The sequence below is a fragment of the Saccostrea echinata genome, unplaced genomic scaffold (genome assembly GCF_033153115.1).
Source record: "Saccostrea echinata isolate AGI-Se365-2 ecotype Australia unplaced genomic scaffold, CSIRO_AGI_Sech_v1 ptg000001l, whole genome shotgun sequence".
In the NCBI taxonomy this organism is placed as follows: domain Eukaryota; kingdom Metazoa; phylum Mollusca; class Bivalvia; order Ostreida; family Ostreidae; genus Saccostrea; species Saccostrea echinata.
The window spans coordinates 53159340-53181069 of NW_026889750.1; the positions used below are offsets into that span (position 1 = coordinate 53159340).

The following is a 21730-nucleotide window of genomic DNA, read 5'->3' on the forward strand; positions in this document are numbered from 1 at the left end:
AAAACAAATAAAACAAGGTAATAATGAAATTTATTTTTTAATGAGCCACAAATTATGCACTACTCATAACATCACAGCCGAGTTTAACAGATATGAAAAAAAAGTCATGTACAACTTACACAACAACAAAAAAAAACCAAAGACTTTTCATTTGATACTTTGTTGCAAAGGAAACTCTACTTAGCACTATTTTGTGACAGACTGATCCTGTCAGTAACATTGACCGTTTTGTCTCGTAAGACATTTACTGGACTGATTCATATAAACAGTTCCCGATTGCGCTACACCATTGTAAGATTCTGTATGGAATGCTGGGGGGGTCAGATGGCCTTGGGGGTGTGGTCTGAGGGCCCTGGGAGTGGTCAGATGGCCCTCCCTAGGTAAACTACATCATCTGGCCCACCTGCGGCGTCCATTATCGGGAAGAACCCCATCCTCTGGTAGTGATCAATCATACATTTGTCACCGACGTTCATCTCCACGTGGATTCCAGTAGAACCGCTAGTCTTCAGTGCCATGACTGCGCAGGCCAGCAGTCGTTTGGGAACACTGTAGTCTTCAACTCGGGGTGGGATGAAGTCCAGACGAATCACAGAGGGATATCTCTGGGTCACAGATACTGGTGTGGATCTCTGGGGAGTGTGAAAACTCATGATCACTTCCTACAAACAAGAAATCAATCAAGTCATAGAAATACATGTACTATAAAAATATTCCATAAAAAAAAGTATAGTTTGAATAAGAAGAAGGTTCGGTTTTAGCTTTATTGTGCCCTAAAAATTCAATGTTTTCAAAAAGTTTTGAAACTGACTTAACGTAGGTCGCGGGTTTGCAGACCTTTTAAAAGTGTCCGAAAACATACCATAAAAATTAGCAATATGAATCCTCTACCATCGTTTTACATTCTCTGAAAATTTTATAAAATTCGTCTGTATCGTTTTTGTGTAATTAAATCCCAAACATGCCATTGTTGTCTTAACATTTTCAACGTTATTCTATAGAATTATTTAGGGAAAACGTCGTTTTTGGCTCGTTTTGAGACCAGATTTTGTTTTAGAAAATATCAATAACTTTTAAATGGTGCAGACGAAATTGTTTCCCTTTTGGTAATTTAACATAGAAATGATTTGAAATACATCTATGTGAAAAAATTAATATGTCTTTGGGTTAGTTTTCTCGTGAATTAAATGTGGATAATTGCTTTTATATCGCAAAATGTAACATTTTTAAGAACGACGTCATAAAATATCGCGACGTCACGCTTGACATTGTGAATATCGACCCGGTATACAGAGCAGAAAAACAAGATAAAATAATTTTTTTAAAAAAGAAGAAATTCACGGCTGTGTTTTCAAATGACCCATGAATCGTATCATAATACATTCAATTCAATACCAATGAAATGATTATTAGATATGTTTCTCTTCTTTAGTTCTTTGACATCTCATATTAGTGAAAATTCTCGCAAGGGACGCAAAACAACACTCTTTTCTTTATGTGTTGTTTTCTTGCCGTGTAGATTAGAATTTTCGTTACATTTGACTGTGTATTTTTTTTCAGCGTGCTGGCATAAAACGGCATATCCTCTAAATATGAAATGTTTTTATTTAGCACATTCAGCAAGGCGCTCAAATCGACGATAATTTGTTAATACATGAATTTCCGCCAATTATCGTCCAGGTTGAATACAATGTATATTTTCAGTATACATTTTTAAAAAAAAATTACACACCGGAAGCTAGTTCCTCTATGTTTTTTTTTTTTTTATTATTATTTTATTTTCTTTAATTAGATATATAAAATAGTCTCCATTTTTTTCACATTTTTGAAGCTAAAATGGATGGATTCTATTTTTATTCTTTAAAAGAGCTACATGTAAACATAACGCTCATCTTATAATATTTTGAAACATTTAAATGCATGCTACATACAACTGCTGCTTTAATGTACAAAATGTTTCTGTGGTATCACCACACGTCGTCGGCGTTTCTCCATTCTGTTAATAAATTTTAAAAAAAAAGAGTACACCAATTAAGAACCACTCGTGCTTTTTCTGAAAATATCACAAATTTCCACTGGATTACTGACATTTTTGTACGTCCAATTTTTTGTTCATGAATCGTTCAATATTGTCAGAGTTTTTGCAAAGCCTCGTATTTAAACAATCGATAGAATTTAGCCTCTTGGTGAAGATTTTTTTATGGATACACAGGCACATAATTTCATTGGGTTTTTTTTTTTTTGTAAGGGAGGGGGGGGGGGGGCACAACCAGACATTAATTGTCAAGTGTGAAAAAAGTTATCAGACATTCTTGTGGGGCTTTTTCGCTAGCCAAGGTTTCCGGTCCACTCCGTCTTTATGGGGAGCGCAGTGGAACGAAAAACCTTCCATGGCTAGCTATAGCGAAGATGTTGAGGGGTGCAACTGCAAATTAGCTTTGTTTTGTGTAGTACATACATTCCCTAGTTTTTACGGGCCTGGTGCATCATTTTCTGTAGCACGATTAAACTCTAGAAATTCCTGTAATCTTTTTTAATTAGACGAAATAACACACATTTAGACCTTCATTTCTTTTACTATGTTCAAATCTCTCTGTGATAATAGATGCAAAATGTAATGTTAATTCTCGACATTATCTGTATTTATACATAATATTTTCACTTAATTATTCACCGATATTTCTCCATTCCTGCAAATAGCCCTAAGCGATTTTTTCACATACAGACAGAGGATGTCAAAAATAATTCTGATCTTGATTTTATGTAGTATACGTATAAGAATTAAAAATAAATACATAAATAAATAAAACAATCGAACAAATCATTTTAAGAGGGGTAAATGGGGCGAGAATCTAAAACATAATTTTACAGGTATATGACCTAATCGACAAGCAGATATTTTTTGACGAGCGACCTTTCAATTTATAGAACATTACTTGTTGGACGTGGAAAGCAAAGTTGCAAATAAAATCTGTAGCTAACAGCATTGTAAGCCGTTATTTACAGGAGGTCAGTGTCGCTCAAAAATTGTCTTTATGTTTCATATTACCTTAGCAGTTTTTAATTTGTGATTAACTTGTAGATATATATGTTTTAAAAATGTCCTTTTAAAAAATTTAGTTTAAACTTTTGATGTAACAGGTGTATTTGCGATTATTTACATAATAACTTCTTTATCAATAAAACAAACTGTTAAAATACGTTCAAAGGGAAAAATGTCAGTTTAAACATGTGTCCATATCGTCCATATGTGTCCAAGCGGTTGTTTTTCGGCCTGTCGGAAAGGCCCGAGAATAAATAAACGCTTTCTAATACTTCCGGTGTCGATCAGGTCTTTATTATTTGTGATAACTTAGTTTGTTCCATAAATAATATAGCTAACAACAAACTATAAGTTCCAACACAGTAATATCTAAATATTGTATCGAATATTCAAATCATATAAAGCCTTCATTATTTGTGATAAGTTTGTTCCTTAATAATATGACACTAAACTATCAATTCCAACAAAAGTTATAGCTAACTCATGATATACTGAAGAATTCAATGGAAAAAAAATCATCGCAGATTTTTTTCATCGTGACGTCATAATCAAATGTGCACAAGAAAGTCGTCTAAATCATATAAATTGCGTACCCAGTTTTAACGACGTCAGCAAACCCGCGACCTACGTTAAATATTAGTTGAATATATGACAGTGATAAATCAGGAAAGAATATGGCATGAAGGAGTACCATTCTGGAAATATGACGTCATTAATTTGATGCATTTCTCTATTTTAAACATAAAAAGCCTCAAAATGACCCATTTCAAGGGTTATTTTCCTTAAGAAAATAGTGTCCACAGCCGTCGCCCACTTAAACTTTCGGATATGTTGTGTAAAATTATTTGAAAAATCACATATCTCAAAATATTTGTGGGCGATGCCTGTGGACAATATTATCTGAAAGAAAATTCCATTGAAAATTGGTGTCTTCTGCAACTTTTTAAGAAAATACGGGAAAATGCACAAGTTTATGACGTCACAATTAGCATTTAGAAGGTCATATAAGAAAAATGATTTGTATGATCTTTCTGCATGGAATTTGAATGATGCAGAACGCATGAGTTTTGATTTTTTATCTCACTTTCCTTTTTATGAAAAACACAGGGCAAGATTTGTATTGAAACTGTACCTTGTTCTTTGTGAAATTGTCTTGTTTCAAACCAATTAAGTAATTTCTCTACTGACCAGAATAGATAATTACTTTTTAAATGAGGATTTTAAAAAAAATATTACTAGAATTTAACCCCCCCCCCCCCCCCCAAAAAAAACTTTTTACTGATTTAGGCTTTACTTTCAGGGCCAGTTTACTTGGTTTGAATGGACACTGTGTTGTTACTAAGTGATGTTTGTTTTCATCACTATACAGGATTACAATCTGCCCTTACCTCACTGGGAGTCAGTTCCTCTTTATTAGGCTTGGGGTACTTCTGATACATGGCCGGTATCCATGAGATCTCGGACTTCTGACGTAGCTGTGTGGCATCTAAAGCTGCCAGAGCATAACCACAAACTCCTTGCTCATCACAGACAACAAAGCAGTACTCAGGACTGATAGAGACAATAGCTCCTATGATCCTACAATTAAATAAGTTATATATAATGATAGTATATATCCTTCAGTGACAGTGTAATGCAATTGGCAGTATTAATCTTACATTGACAATGTACAGCCTTCCATAGAAACAGAATACATCTTGCAGTGCTGGATTTTATTAAATCTTTGTGTTATTTCTTGTATTCAATGGTGAAGAAAGGCATTATTCTTGTTAAATAAAATTTACCGGATAAATGCATTTCTCTCATTAATTTCACTGTGTGGCTATTACTCAAGCAATAAAAAGCTTAAAATAACTGCCATGCTAAAATAACATCTGCCATGGATTGTGTATCTTACTATCTACTTGTCTGACACCCTATAAAGATAAAGTACTACTGCCATGAATCTAACCTGTCTGACACCTTATAAAGGTAAAATAACTACTGTCATAGACTGTGTATCTTACCTGTCTGACACCTTATAAAGGTAAAATAACTACTGTCATAGACTGTGTATCTTACCTGTCTGACACCTTATAAAGGTAACATAACTACTGTCATAGACTGTGTATCTTACCTGTCTGACACCTTATAAAGGTAACATAACTAGTGCCATAGGCTGTGTATCTTACCTGTCTGACACCTTATAAAGGTAACATTAACTACTGTCATAGACTGTGTATCTTACCTGTCTGACACCTTATAAAGGTTACATAACTACTGCCATAGACTGTGTATCTTACCTGTCTGACACCTTATAAAGGTAACATAACTACTGTCATAGACTGTGTATCTTACCTGTCTGCTATTAGATCTGGGAAGTCAGGGAAAACCTCTGTGCCATCCATCCCATCATCACAGGTTTTCAAACAAATATTATACACAGAGCTCTGTAAATAATAGAAATGAAAAAATCGTTCTTTCTACACAGACACCTACATAAATACAGAATAATAATTCTGCACACATCAAAATGCGACCATAAATTATCCAATAAGTGAGCAGAATGATCGTACTCTAAGAAGAGTCAACTCATGTCCCCCTCTCTGAAATGAGATTCACAACTGTTATTTTGCAGTAAAATAATTCATTTTGCTCCTATAGTATAGGACCTACCAGTACTAGACTCAAATAAATAATGTGAAAATATTAAATCTACATAAAGTATGCTATTTAATACTGAAAAATATTGTGACCAAGTTTCCCATTCAATTGCTTTTGTCAATTTAATTCTACCCATTTTATTTCAGCATTCTATGGTCTTTCAAAACTCAATTTTTCACCAGTTTAAACTGGGCCTACCATACCCCCCCCCCCCAACACCATCTCTTTGCCCCAGTCCTAAAATGTTTAAAACTCACTTCATCAGTGGGTAGATATGGCCTGTAGCTGTATAGTTTCTTCAGTAAGACCTCGGGTGGTCTGATAAGGAAAAGGTCATGTGCACCATCACTTGGCAACAAACGCTGCATAAATAAAACATTATAGTTATAGCAGTCATCAAATCAAAGGGACGCGCAGAAACAGAGCCGTTTCTTTGGACGCAGAGCGCAAGATACACATTATGACAGCTTTTTTTTCTTTTAAAAAATTTCCAAATTAAGAACAAAACTGTTAAAAGCCAAAATAATCCAATTGAAGGCTGCCATATCACAGTCTTTGATCCCTATCCTAAGTATGAATAAAAATAATTACTACTGCAAAAACAAGTGGCACAAATACTCGCCAACTCATTCCTAAAACACTCTTGTTGACTAGTTTTTATAACTGTCTATAAAAAAAAACAAAACAACAGAACTTTTTATTTAGCAATGGTTAGTGTACTGACACTGCCCGCCTCCCCCCACCCAACCAGTGAACAAGAGCAACCATTCACCGTGTTACTGAGTATTCTAGCCACCGTCATTTGCATGCCTTTCAAATGCAAGGCAAAAAGCATAATGCGCAATATCTGAAAAAAAGAAAGTTAATTAGGAACAGACAAATTGCATCAAAATCAACTGTGTCAAGAGAATAGGGGACTGAAATTATAGAATGAATGTAGATGTTGAAAGAGATCAAATCTCCATTCATCAGTAGCTCTAGGCAAACAGCCAGCTAAGATTAAGACCGAACACAGCTGGTCGTACAATCTGCCTGTTTTCTGTCAGCCGCAGCGCAGTCCTGGAAATAAAACTTAGGATAAGGAGAGCAAAGACTGCCAAAAAATAAAGGTTAATAAATGTTTATAACTTCTCTGTATCAACAGTCATACAAGTATGACTGTCACAACAAAATACATGAAAGCAGTAAAATGTCGGAGTAGATGGTCGGCGGCGGGTGCTGGTCCGATATACATACTTGGATTTCCCCCTGAACTCCGCCACGAAATACCCAGGGTTCCTGGTCGCCACTATGGAACAGTTCCTTATACCCTTTTGAACACCCTGGTATTGTACAAAAGAAAAAATAAGATGCTGAGATTAGACCTGTAATTAGCATTTCTCACAGATTGTCTTTTTTATTGCATCCAGAAATAGCATTTCTTAATTTTACTTATCAGATATATATCAGAGAAATTTTATATACTTACCACAACTGTTGTAGGAAGAAATGTTTCATTAATAATAGCACCTAGATTGCATTTTGCTGAAGAATAAATAGACAACTTAGAACCCCTCAATGTTTGTTCAGCCAAGAATGAAAAAGTTCTGGATTTTTGTCCAAGATTTCATACAGATTCAAAAAATATTTGTTAAAAATGTGAAAAAAAGCTGGACAGGAATGTTTTGAAGGGTTAGCTAGGTCATCCTTCTTCAGAAAATGGTTCTACAGTCATGATACACCCTGACTGGGAGGAGAGTTCTCTCCCCTAGCCAGGTTAAATAAAACACCTCCAGCTGATTCCAAGGTAAACAGGCCCCTGTCTTGTGAAGTCTCTGTTAAGTTTATAGTCACTTCACAAGTAGTCCCTGTACCTCCGAAATCTGCAGGGAAATATAACTTGCTCTGAAAAGAAACTTGGCAGGCACACTTGTTCCCTTCACATCACAGACTTATAATGTAACTCAATAACTTTACATTTAGACTCAGCCTCTACCCTTGCAATACACCTCTCAATAACACAATACTCTCCCACAGAATCCCCTACTGATTGATGTGAAAAGAAGAGAGTGGCCCACCTTATTAAAATCCATCCTGTTGTGTCTGTCAGAAACAAACAAGTATTATCAAACATGACTGTAGAACAAGAAAGAAATATTAGGAACTTGTATCCAATCTAGATTGTTTGGAAGGAATCAAAACCCAGTCTCTGTATTTTTATAAAATTGTCAAATTTCAGATACATGTAAATTTCAGGACTCCCCCTAGTTCCCAAGATTTCTCCCCTCATGGTGCACTCTGCTATGTCTACACAGAAAGACAACTTACATGTGGGAGAATTAGGAGAAGGCTCTGACAACCGTGGAATAGCAGACTCTTTGATTTGTCCAAGTTCTGAAAAAATCAAATCAATACATTGCTCAAGATTTTGTGGCCAGCAAAATGGCAATACTTCACATGCATTTTCTTTCAAATTAAGGATAACAGTTTTTTTCTTTGCCATACAGTAATGGAGAGACTATCCCACTTACTGAGCCACTGCACATAACAAGCACAAAGTTGTAGCAATCCCTGTAGATCCCACAGATAGGAGAAGAACTCGTGAACCACTGCTGCATTAGGAATATGCTGGATCAGTCGGATCATCCTGTCCACCTTCTGGACTGCTGTCAAGAATTTATCTGCAGCTTCCATCCATGCAGATGCTTCTTCAGAATTAAGTCTCCCATGCCCCCTGACCACCACTCCAGCGTTAGATTTCAGATGGTGTAAATCCTGTAGTAACTGGACACTGGTCATTCCATGGTCAAATGGGGTGTAAAAGAAATCCACAAGTAAACTTAGATCTTCTCTCATGAAGCACTCTGTGTTAGTCATACAGCAATCCTTGTCTTCCACAGCAGGGGGTACCTCCGTCTCCACCTGCATCACGTCTTCTGGGGAGGGGGAGGGTTCCTTACAAACCTCCAGAGAGGGGACAGCTGTTGGTACGTATTCCATTGGTTCAGGGTCCTCCGATATCTCAGACTCGGAATCTGAGGGAATAGTTGAGTCTACAAGGTTAGCAGGGGGATTGGCAGCTTGACTGCCTGCAAAGGAGGCGGCCATATTGTCTCCACACACTGGGGTGACATTATTGTCTATTGTTGGGGCTGGAATTGCAGGAATGGGAATGGGGGGACCAGTGGTGGTAAGGGGGGCAACCACACGAGGTGGCTGACGATTTGTGTTGATTTCCATCATCCAGTCATCCAGTGCCTGCTTCAGGGCCAGTCTGGTCTGGTACCGACGATCAATACGAGATGGCAAGTCTTCATTTGAACCAAAATCACTCTCTGTTTCAAGTCTTATGTCAGCAGCCACCGGACTTAAATGTTCTCCATCTAAAACATATTGACATTATATATTATATAAATGTTCTCCATCTAAAACATATTGACATTATATATTATATAAATGTTCTCCATCTAAAACATATTGACATTATATATTTATATTATTCTCCATCTAAAACATATTATATAACAGATTCAGATGTACTCCACCATTCTTTTTTAATCATTTTTTTTTAAATATATAATTATATGGACTTCATATTAATCATTAATTTTGGACATGATCAAAATTATTTTGCGTTTTTTCTTCAGCTGAAAATTTACCTGCAATAATATCCTTCTTTAGTCCGTCACTATTAGACACACTCCACTGACCCAGTGTGTGAAGAGCCACATAGTTAGCTTCGAATTCACAGTTTGGATTTGTTAGAAGTCCACGTAAATATGGAATGATCTCAGGGGACCTTCCATCAAATGGTCCGAGAAACACACGGCGGGGGTCGTAGTCATTAGCATGTATGTTGTCCCATATAACAGGTGGTCGCTTGATCACCGAGGATACCTCCTGTAAGTGTTGAATAGTCAGCTTCTTGGAGATCACTTTAGGACCTGACAACAGATAAAACACTTACAATAGTGAAACTCTGTAGGACAAATAAATAAGTTGCCCATGGGTCACAATGCTCACCTGATTCTTTTACTGACAAATGCACTTGGAGATAAACGTAATCTCTCCAATTTTAAGTCCATGATTTCAACCACATTAACTTAAGGATACATTAAAGCTTGGTGTTAACTTTACAACTGTGGCAACAAATGTAGTCCCGAGGCCTTGCCTTGAATAAACTGGAATTGCTTGCATATTTTAAAACATGACTATTGTGGAATCATTTTAATTCGAGGGTAACCAATATTTTATTGGTTTGTGAGGAAGTACACTGATTTTGTGGGTAACTCGAATATACAAAAGATTCAATAAATCGATACATAGGGATATAAATTTGTGGGTAAGGGTTCCCCACAAACAAAACTAAATAGTGATTCCAGTGATTCCACAGTAGATTTTTAAAAGGTTTTTCCTTTATTTATTCAATTGTAGAAACTTTGACTCCCCCCTCCTCCACTTGTAGCTATGTCCTTGCTTTAATAACCCTCTATACACTGCATGCTAAAGAGTTTCAATTCCATGGTATTCTTCATCCTCACAGGGTCAAGGGTCCCATGTCAACTCATTCCATGAGACCCCTGACAAATTTCATTTGATATCTATGCAGTTAGAGTGATCTGCCCTTTGATTTACTATAAAATAAATCAACAGTGTATTACTCTATTTTTAATCAATTTAAACATTCTTTACTTTTGATTAGTTAGAATAAATCAATTGAAAACTTTACTGGCATGTATTTTCCCCATTTAAGAAAGCGGCAGTGATGTATGTTGATCAATACTTTGTTCTGTCAGGATATTAAATGAGAAGTACCAAAGGTTGAACATGAAATAGATACACTCAGTATTTACACCTTTGTAACATTATTTTTCTCAGTGTCCAAAATTTTTTTTAATGTGTTCACCCAGTCCTTAAGGGAGCCGACTGGGGTTTTATTGTGTGAAAACTACTATAGAGAAACTCTTTAATTTTATACCATATATACCTTACATTGACTTCAGTATATATGCCAAGTTTAGTGAACATCTACCGTCTGGTTATTTTTTAGGGACCATCTCAAAATACAGGTACATTTACTATAGGGTTATATAGGAAAATACCATTTTTTCGCACTTTGGAGCAAATTATACAAATGCTACTATAGACTTTTTGCTCAAATTATATTATTTGATGGGTAATACTATATTGTACATTTTTTGCAAGAAACACAAAATTCTACCGTCTGGTTTCCAGAGGGGGCATCTCAAAATGTCAAAAATCGTGATATTTTCCTGTTTATGGAGTACAACAAAACATGACAGATACCACAGATTTACATAAAAAAAAATAAAAATGATTATGAGATTCTCAATTTCCTGTGTTTAAAATTTCAAGAGCATCTATTTTATACTTTTTATTTTATGACATAATTAATGACCCCGCTTAAAGAACTTCGGTTATTCATGACATCAGAAACACGCTGTTACGACGTCTATCTACCCATCATTTGAAAAATCGTTTAAAAAATCAGTTATTTAAAAAGGTAATTAGATTTTTTAACCTTAGTTTTCCTAAATTTGTTAATTTTTGTAAATTATGTAAAAATAGTTGCTTTAAAAGAGTAAATACGCTTTATTTTACTATGCTGCGCGAAGTATTGCGCAATGAAAACCCCAGTCGGCCCCCTTAAGGGCCATGTATCTATCTCTTCTCTGCATCAAGATGTTTAACTGTAGATTTGACAAATGATGGCCTTGTTAATCTTCATCAGCTTTAGATAATTCTTGTTTAATATATTTCAACTCCCTTTTGTGGCCCCATCTTAGCCCTTTGGACCATGAATTCAAGACAAGAGGCCCATGGGCCACATCGCTCACCTGAGTAACTTTGGCCATACTGTTCATTACCAGACTTCCCCCCTTGTAATACCTATTGTGGCCCCGCCCTACCCCCAGGGTCCATGATTTGAACAATTTAGAATCTACACTACCCCAGGATGCTTCCACATAAGTTTCAGTTTTTCTGGTTCAGTGGTTCTTGAGAAGATTTTTAAAGATTTTTCCTATATATTTCAATGTAAAACTTGGATTCCCTATTGTGCCCCCCCCCCCCCCATCCCCGGGGTCATGATTTTAACAATTTAGAATCTACACTACACCAGGATGCTTCCACATAAGTTTCAGCTTTTCTGGCCCAGTGGTTCTTGAGAAGAAGATTTTTAAAGATTTTTCCTATATATTTCAATGTAAAACTTGTATTCCCTACTGTGGCCCCACCCTACCCCCAGGGGTCATGATTTGAACAATTTAGAATCTACATTACCCAAGGATGCTTCCACTTAAGTTTCAGCTTTTCTGGCTCAGTGGTTCTTGAGAAGAAGATTTTTAAAGATTTTTCCTATATATTTCAATGTAAAACTTGGATTCCCTATTGTGGCCTCGCCCTACCCCCGGGGGTCATGATTTGAACAATTTAGAATCTACACTACACCAGGATGCTTCCACATAAGTTTCAGCTTTTCTGGCCCAGTGGTTCTTGAGAAGAAGATTTTTAAAGATTTTTCCTATATATTTCAATGTAAAACTTGGATTCCCTACTGTCGCCCCGCCCTACCCCCAGGGGTCATGATTTGAACAATTTAGAATCTACATTACCCCAGGATGCTTCCACATAAGTTTCAGCTTTTCTGGCTCAGTGGTTCTTGAGAAGAAGATTTTTAAAGATTTTTCCTATATATTTCAATGTAAAACTTGTATTTCCTATTGTGGCCCCGCCCTACCCCCCGGGGTCATGATTTTAACAATTTAGAATCTACACTACACCAGGATGCTTCCACATAAGTTTCAGCTTTTCTGGCTCAGTGGTTCTTGAGAAGAAGATTTTTAAAGATTTTTCCTATATATTTCAATGTAAAACTTGGATTCCCTATTGTGGCCCCGCCCTACCCCCGGGGGTCATGATTTTAACAATTTAGAATCTACTCTATCCAAGGATGCTTTCATATAAGTTTCAGCTTTTCTGGACCAGTGGTTCTTGAGAAGAAGATTTTTTTATGACCCTACCCTATTTTTGTCTTTTCTTGATTATATCCCCTTGTAAGGGGACTTGGCCCTTTATTTTAACAATTTAAACTCCCCTTCCCCCAAGGATACTTTGTACCAAGTTTGGTTAAAATTGGCCCAGTGGTTCTTGAGAAGAAGTTGAAAATGTGAAAAGTTTACAGACGGATGGACGACGGACAACGGGTGATCAGAAAAGCTCACTTGAGCTTTCAGCTCAGGTGAGCTAAAAACTCTGTAAGATGTTAGACTATAAATATGACTGCTGGTTATCATCAAGATTTTATGCATCATTAGTTTTTTTGGTGCCAAAAGGAGTCCGTTTGATCAAAACAACTCTTGGTATGCGATTGTTCACATCAACAAAACTAGAATTCCAGGAACACCTTGTAAACAAACTGATGTACTTGTGGAATCCTGATTACGTGACTAAGAGATGAAAGCTGGATACTTTTAAATCAGAAACGCTCACTAAAAAGTTAATAGATGCTAGACACACGACAAACTTTGACCAGAAAAGCTAACTTGAGCTTCCAGCAGAGAAAAGCTTAAAAGTCAAAATAACTTCAGAACAATACCTGTCCATAAGACATCTATGTCCTTCAGTAGCTTGGCTCCGAGAGTATTTAGATAGTCTGATGATAGCAAGTTTGGAACAGCTCTTGACGAACAGTACTCTGCAAAATCAACAGAATATTAGTATTTAACAGTGTTCAACAAATAGGTCTAACCATTTATCTTTCTTTCCTAGGAACTCTTATAAATCTCATTATACAGTCAAACCTTGTTATCTCAAACTCAATGGGACCAAGGAAAAACTTCGAGATATCCGAGGATTCAAGATATCAAGGGTAAAATACTTAAAGAATGAGGGGTTGGTACTTCCAAATCACTTTGACATATCCATGGTATTTGAGTTATCAGTGTCCAAGATAGCAAATTTCAACTGTATCTTATATAGAAATATCTTCTTTAAAATGAGTTTTCAAAATACTGACATTTCCTTCATTTGTATACCAGTATACATTTTCCTGAGTATTGACACTTACCTGTGGGACAGAAGTAGAACTGGGGTTGCCCTAAATGCTGATAAACTTCATTTGTGACCGACACCTGGGCTGCCCCAAATGACTGGAAAGCACTGCGATCTGTCTCACTCAATCCAGGCTCAATGTCATCAAACAGCAGTGCAAATGCTGTACATCCGAAACTTGTCACCTACACAAGAATATTATACATTTATTATCTAATCTTGAGAGAAATACATGTATGAAGATTTATTTAACCATAAAAAAAATCATATTCATCATAGGCTTGAAGATTTGTTTAGAAAAGATGTCATATTCCCTTAGGCCGTTAAGGCAATATGATTTTTCTGGTGAGGGCTATTCCAGGAAAAATTGTATGGGGGGGTTGGAAGGCACTTTTATTTTTACCCCACCACCCATACATTTTTAATTACCTTCTACCCCACCCCCCATCAATTTAAAATTGCTTTTGATACAACCACCCATCTAAATTTAAAAAAAAAATTGTGTCACACATATATATATACAATAAAATTTTATATACTTTTTTCAGGTATTGTAATTTATCTGACTTCGAATGAGTGTTGGGTTTTGACATCTATCACACCAGGGCCCGTTTTACAAAAGAACTTATGACTAAGATCAAATTAAATGTTATTATGCAAATAAATTTCTTTTTTGCATTACTTTAAAAATGTTTTAAATCTTTTTGAAAAAAAAGATAGTTTTATGCCAACAATTTTTAACAGAAACACAAGTTTTGTAAGATTTTATGAACAACTAAAGTTTTTAGTCTTAGTCATAAGTTTTTTTGTAAAACAGTTCCCCATGTTCCTGCTACAGCTTAAAAAAATATGTTCCTTTAGGCCTATGATACACACCACTGAAAGCCTTTATTATAGTGATTTGTATATCTGTTCTGATACATGACTTTGTAGTCTGTAAAGCTTAGGTAAAGCTTTTACAAGTATGTATACCCATGTACTAGTAGAAATGACATTCCTACAATTAATTAAAATTAATATTGTAAATTATAGCCTAGCTATCCTTAACAATTGTTGTTCACCTTGTTCATAACAACATGATTACTGCTTTTTTTCAGGTGGGGGAGGGGGGGGGGGACTAAACTTCTGTAGGCAGTGTCTGTGAAGTGAAAACTTTGATTAAAAAAATATATTTAATGAATTCTAAATCCCATCTAACAACTTAGACCATTGGTGCATACAAGTTCGACAAGTTAACACTTAACAGGTTAAGGACTGGCATGTTTTTGACATAATATATTTCATATTGTTTTCAAACTCATATCTCATCTTCCTTTTACTCTGTATGTGGTATAAAGTAAAATATTTGACTTGCAAACTCCGTAGTCATGCTCTAAAACGTTCATTATCAGTTCCGTTTTTTTCTACTTTCGGTTTAAAATAAAACGATCTTTCTGATTGTTTCTAATTTCATTTAATTTACCAATGTAATCATATTTGATTAAACTGGCGAAAAGAAGCTGGACCAGGGAGTCCAAAGCACAACTAATCCGTTTTCCAATCCCCCACTCTCATTGCAGTCACAGTTGCACATGCTTTTATAGTTATCTGCCCTTGTTTCCGTTTTGTTCGATTCTACTTTCACTTTCAATGTTAACACACTTTACAACTGTTTAGGACGAAAATATCAGTATTTACCGATTTATAAAAAATGATAGGAAAGAAGTACTTTGCACTTGATTATTTGTGAGGGTAAATACAACCACCCATCTAAAAATATATCGAGTGAGGACAACCACCCATACAAATTTAATTGCTCCAGACCCACTACCCATACAAAAATATATGAAGTGCCGTCCAACCCTCCCGTACATTTTTTCCTGGAATAGCCCTGAATAAATCTTCTTATTTTCCAAAAATTTATGCAATAAATTCATTATCGTTTATTATATCAAATCAAGCTTAACTTTTAAAAATAAACACCAATCCCAAATTCACTTTTCATAACTCTTTTCTGCAAGTTTTGTGCTTTAAAACATGATCTTTGAGTCCTTTCTATCCAGTTAATTTGGACAATAATTTCTCACTGGGAATGTGTAACCTACAGTCAGCAGACAGTGTGCCTGTTTATGTTTGCTTAGTATTCTCAGCCAAAAACAATTAACTTCTATAGGAAAATGTTAAGAGTGTTCCAAAGTGGTTGATTATATTTTTTCCAAAGATACTCAATGTTTTATTTTCTCTGTCATGTGTCTAAACCAATCAGATTATGTGTTTTATAGAATTGTTATAATAAGGTATAATAATAAGTATTGCTGAAAATTCATCTCTTTTAAATTATAATTCTGAGAATATAATTACGCTTTATTACCTGTTCCAGCTTGCGTTTAAGAAACTGTACATCTTTGGTGCTAGAAAAAGTAATGTCCAGGCCTGGAGACAAAGCATAAACAAACTCCACTCCATGTTCCTTAGCAGCTTCTATCAGTGATGTCAAATTCTCTAAAAAGTTAAAAATAACTGCATCAGTTTCTATAAACATACCTCACTTATTTCTCCTTATCAACTGGCAATTTTATGAGGCATTTTGCATAATTTTGGAAACAATTTTTCCCTGTCATCAAGAAGCAGGATTCTGTATTAATAAGACGCCTAAGATCATGATAGACGTCATGTACAATTCACCTGAGTCTATCTGATGTATACATAGCTAATAACATTTTTATTTTTTAAAAAGCCATCACTCCTAAAAAGCTGGGACATCCTTAAAAAAATTTTTTTTTTGCGGTAACGAGACCGACTCATCAAAATCCGCCCGACTCAAATTTGTTTTTAACCTATTCAAAGTATGATTTTTTTTTTTACATGCGTGTCTACTTTCCGATTTTATCCAACCCTTTTTTTCTTGATGTCTGAATTATAGAGACGCTTGATTTCCTCAATCTGCAACTATTAAAAGCATTTTGATGATCACGACAAACCGATGTTTAAATGGTGACGACAAGTCCGCGGGAAACACATCTATGATTATTGTCATTGACACGCGCGTTTACTTTGAAGCTAGAGGGAATTTGGGTCGAAAAAGTCGCCTTAGGCTTAAAACTTTGCCAGGTTTCCAAAAATTGAGATATTAGTCGTCTTACATTTTTTTATCACTATCTTAAACATGTTAAAATCAACACTGAAGGGAAACGTTTTATATTTTCCATCTAATGTAGTTTTTCACTGCGATAGTTCTAAAAGTCCAGTAGGAATCAACATCGGGTCGTATTTTCCAGTTATAAACGTAAGTAATGCAATACATTCGGTAAATGACCACAGATGCTTTGTACTGGATAAGTTAGTTTCTCGTCATTTAACTGTTCAACATGAAGACCTAAATTATCACTCCTTTTATTTGTGTTAATTTGAGAGAGAAAAGGGGGGAAAATCGATCCACTTAATGAATTTTAAAAATCAATTGGAAATGTATTAAAAATAAATGTTCAAACCCTTTGATCAAAAAAAAAAAAAAAAAAAGAAAAGAAATCTTTGATATGCAGCACATTTATTTTTTAACGGGAATTTTATTCCATACTTTATATCAATTCACGTCAAAATAGTTTTTAAAAGTATGTCAAATATGGAATCGGAGAAAAATGGATAGAGAGAGAGAAGAGGCCATGAAATATTAAATGCAGCAGGATGAATTGAAGAATGTAAATACACCTATGGTTTCAGTAATTATAAAATTTAATTTTAAAAACTGGTTATCTGATCTTTAGATCAAAGTTAAAAACAAATGAGAGATTAGGTTAAGGTGGACTCCTGAGGATTGCAGAGACAGGTCGTATTAAGCATTTGACCATCAAGATGTGCTTTAAAACCGACAAAATTTTCTTGATAACTTGCAGTGTGCCAGGAATTGTCCGAATGATTCAGTAAGAATATGTGATTCTTATACGTTTAAGAATCTGGGTGCATCGAATGCTGGTGTTAAAATTACAACACCTTAAATTAAATAATTCCCGACATTTGTCTACAAAAAAAAAAAAATTACCTACCTTCCTACTCGCATCTAAAATGATGAGTTGCGTTACCGCAAAAAAAACAATTTTTTTAAGGATGGCCTTATTAATCAGTTGGCAAGACTTATTCTAATTCTGTACAGATGTACTCTGAACTACAATTCTACTTCCCTTTGACCCCTCTTCTACTGAGAACAGGTGTACTCTGAAATACAATTCTACTGCCCTTTGACCCCTCTTCTACCAAGTACAGGTGTACTCTGAACTACAATTTTACTGTCCTTTGACCCCTACTGAGTACAGGTGTACTCTGAAATACAATTCTACTGCCCTTTGACCCCTCTTCTACCGAGTACAGGTGTACTCTGAACTACAATTCTACTGCCCTTTGACCCCTGACTCACCGGCTTCTTCTACCGAGTACAGATCTCTCCAGAAGGCTCGGTGTTTACAATCATCTTTAGGAGCATACATGTATGTGTTCATCTTCATCTTTTTCAACCTGCAAAACATCCATTTCAAATAAATGAAATTTTCAAGAACCAAATTTTTCATCAAAGAACTGTATAAAATTGTATAAGAACAAATGTTTTCTAACTGGGCATTATGATTCAATTAAAAATCTAACTGGTAAGACAATTTATTAATGTCAAAAATTGGTATCTTACTGAACATGCTGATTATGCTAAAAAAATTACTTCATTAATACTTAAAATAATAAAAATAATTGTACCACTCAAACAGAATTTTCCTTTGCTCTGTGGTCCATGGTCTTCCATAAAATCCTGCAAAGCATATATAAATCAACTCAATACTCCCATATAAATAAAACATGATAACAACTGCAAATATCAAACATTTCATCTTCTGTCATTTTTTCTAATCCCAGCAAACTTACTCCTAAAGTCCTGTACTTTGGTTGGGCTTTATCAATGAAATAGGATATTAATATTAAGGATAATATATCTAGTCATAAGCCTGAAGAGCTTCAGTAGCAACTCACATAGAGAATTTTTTAAATTCATCGAAGTTCTGAACTTTTGAATATACAAAATTAAATAAAGTGTCAAAATTTTGAGTTTAGGACCGAATACACCTGTCCAAATTTGAAAGGGTCTGAATTTACCCGACATGTTTGAAGATCAAGGGTGTAAAATATCCTACATTTTTATATTTAAATCTTAAAGGTTTACCTTCCATATTACTCAATCAATATGCTCCTATTAGTTAATGTATTAAAGCCTAGCTTTTTTATGTTTTAATGTATTCTCAGAGTTGTCCCTAAGAATAGAAGTAGAAGGGGAACTGGGGTTCCTCCCTTAATGGGGAGTTTAGGAGGAATACCAAAATAACCTGGGGATTACATCTTTATAGGCAGGGAAATTCCCTGGCCCCTGGGTCTTAGGGACAATCCTGTGTTCTTAATTTAAATAACATGTCCTTGATGATCAGACAGCTTGTCTGTTCCAGATTCATCCACAGGGCCTAAGTGTACTACAGTAAACTTTCTATTATTAACACCAAGGTTTTCAAAAAGATTAGAAACAGGCAGTACAGTACTTGTACTAAAATAGGAAGTACCTTGTTACAGCCATTTTACTTAAATATGTTATTGAATTTTTCTGCATCAAATACTTCGGTCTGTTATACAATGAACATGACTTTAGCTGGGTAACAATACTGGGTACAGGCAGATTTTGAAAGACCAGATTACACTTAATTTTAAGTTGCAAGTTTGAAATATTTTTTTGAAAATCTTGTGTAATTATAGATTACTTGAGTAACTTGACTTTTATCTTAATAAACATTTCTTCAAAGTTTTATTGAAAATGTTATGTTTTCTTTAGTCTAGGGAGTAAATTGTCTCAATAACCGACTGCTGGGGTGAAGGATCTTTTTTCTGCTTTAACAGTTGATGCTTGCTGAGCTAAAACTATATGCCGTAAAAATGGAATTATGAAAATGTAAACATCAGTAGCAATGCATCATTAGTCAGGGGTGAGACTGAAATCTGTCATTTCTGAAAAATGATGGATAATCGTCATATTTACTAACTACGTATTTTCGTCATTTTTGTCAATATGACTTACTATCATCATATTTTCTTTTTCAACTTAATTCTTCTTCCTGGTTACATAAAAGCGAAATTTGAATTCACCGCTGAAAGAAGTGTTTTTACGCAAGTTTCATTTCATCCGGGTCACTAATTACTGCCGACCACGTGCGTTAGAACATCAACATGGAGAATGAAAGTTATTATTTAGCGGTAAAATGTCGAATTTTGGTAGAACTAATTCACCATTTTTACACGGCTTTTAGCCCTGTAAAAACATACAGTACAACATCTGAAAGAATACGTACTTGTAGAGAAAAGTCTCGACAAAAAGTTAAAGCCATAAAAAAGTAGTGCGCCCCGTAAAACAAACGAGATATTTCAGTTACGCCCAGACCCTCCATTTTGAAAAAAGATGGAATATCGTCATTTTCATCTTCTTTCCTATTTAATGCAAATAAATTGACAAATAACTCTTCCACTCGTATTTTTGCTAGTGAAATCTGTACTGTCAACATAACCAGTATTGTAGTCAAGTGTATTAGAGAAATGAAGTTTGTTTACGATGTTTTTTGTCCTTTTTTCGCTTGGTGGATCTAACATTTTTCAAAGAGAGGTAACTTGGTATTCTAGAAACACTCTAAATTTTTTTGACTGTTTTTTTGTCATTATCTTAAAAATAACGAGTTTAAGTCATAATAAAAATTTTATTTTATGACTAAAAATCGTCATTCTAAAAATGACGGAATTCAGTCTCACCCCTGACTGATCATATATGTGCAACTTTCAACAACATATTTCAAAAGGTTTACAAAGAGACATCTAAGAGAATCAAATAACTAGAAAAGGATTAACATAATTTTTGGGGGTTAATCATCTGTATCAATGGAAACTGGAAAGAGAATTTTTTTAAAATTAAAAGTAAAGTCTCAGTGTAGCAATGAGAGATTTGTCTACTTCTACTCTTTTTAAAACAATGCATAAAAATTGCTTTTCAAAATGTCTCTTTGCACATTTGCAAACAAAGTTTTGAGTTTTCACACTATATAAAGCCATTGTATTGTAATCTAACAGTTACTGCATGTTGAAATTATGGTCGGCCCAATGACACCTTGGCCCTAGAAATTTAAGTGCAATGACACTTAACTTTGGTCCAAAATTTAAGACAGGTTGGCAGAAGATAAAGACTGATCAGCCCATAATTAACAACAGACCCAAAGGCCTTAATTAACTGTCACCTGAGTAAAAAAACAACCTTGTAAAGATCCATGGAATAGTAAATTATACTTAAATTTTTTTTTTATTTTTTACACGATCTCATATATTGAAGTCGCCTAACATGACACTATATTTTAGCACGTTTTAAGGGGACGGTTATCCAACCTCTTTTTCTTCAAGTGTTCATAAGCAGCATTGCCTCAGGCACCTATGATCTCGGACCCAAACATCAGGAGAACGAAAAGGGGGGAGGCCGAACCTTACGATAGAGACCAAAACAATTTATAAGAGTAACAAATCCATAACTGGTTAGTATATTATCACCAGTTTGATATAACATACTCCAACTGTTCTTAGCCTGTGCAATGTAATTTTGGAGGTTCCCACTGCACTTTTATCATTCAATATTTTTACCTTCGACAGCTCCGCATACGAACTTCCTCTTCGGTCGATTATCTAAAATTTCTTCACCTGCCGTCATGTTGGTTAAGGACTTCAGATCCTTAGTTTTGTTTCTGACACAGAATTTTGAGTTTTTTGATCCAATTATGTCTGAAATGTAAACTAATTAAATATTGCGAACAACACAGTTTCTCTCAAAATGGCGATTTTACCAGAACGGCTTACGAGACTACGGAGAAAGGACAGATTTGATTGGAGTACAACTTAAAGAATGCTCCAAATTGTCCAATCAGCGAGTTCGTTACAATTATTTTCGACACTTTTCTAGCGCTA

At 35.1% G+C, this 21730-nt stretch overlaps 1 protein-coding gene across 1 annotated transcript; it reads right to left on the reverse strand.

The window, feature by feature from the left end:
- Window positions 1–13: 13 nt before the first annotated feature.
- LOC133194531 (protein O-GlcNAcase-like) lies at window positions 14–21602 on the reverse strand. The gene is made up of 14 exons (XM_061330479.1): window positions 21410–21602; window positions 18458–18509; window positions 18129–18226; window positions 16089–16219; window positions 13755–13923; window positions 13284–13382; window positions 9325–9609; window positions 8197–9048; window positions 7994–8059; window positions 6923–7008; window positions 5944–6048; window positions 5381–5472; window positions 4432–4621; window positions 14–662 (listed from the first exon to the last, which is right to left on the reverse strand). Exons 1-14 carry the CDS (start codon window positions 21474–21476, stop codon window positions 363–365), a joined length of 2592 nt encoding a protein of 863 aa, XP_061186463.1. The 5' UTR covers window positions 21477–21602; the 3' UTR covers window positions 14–362.
- Between the last annotated feature and the right edge of the window lie 128 nt (window positions 21603–21730).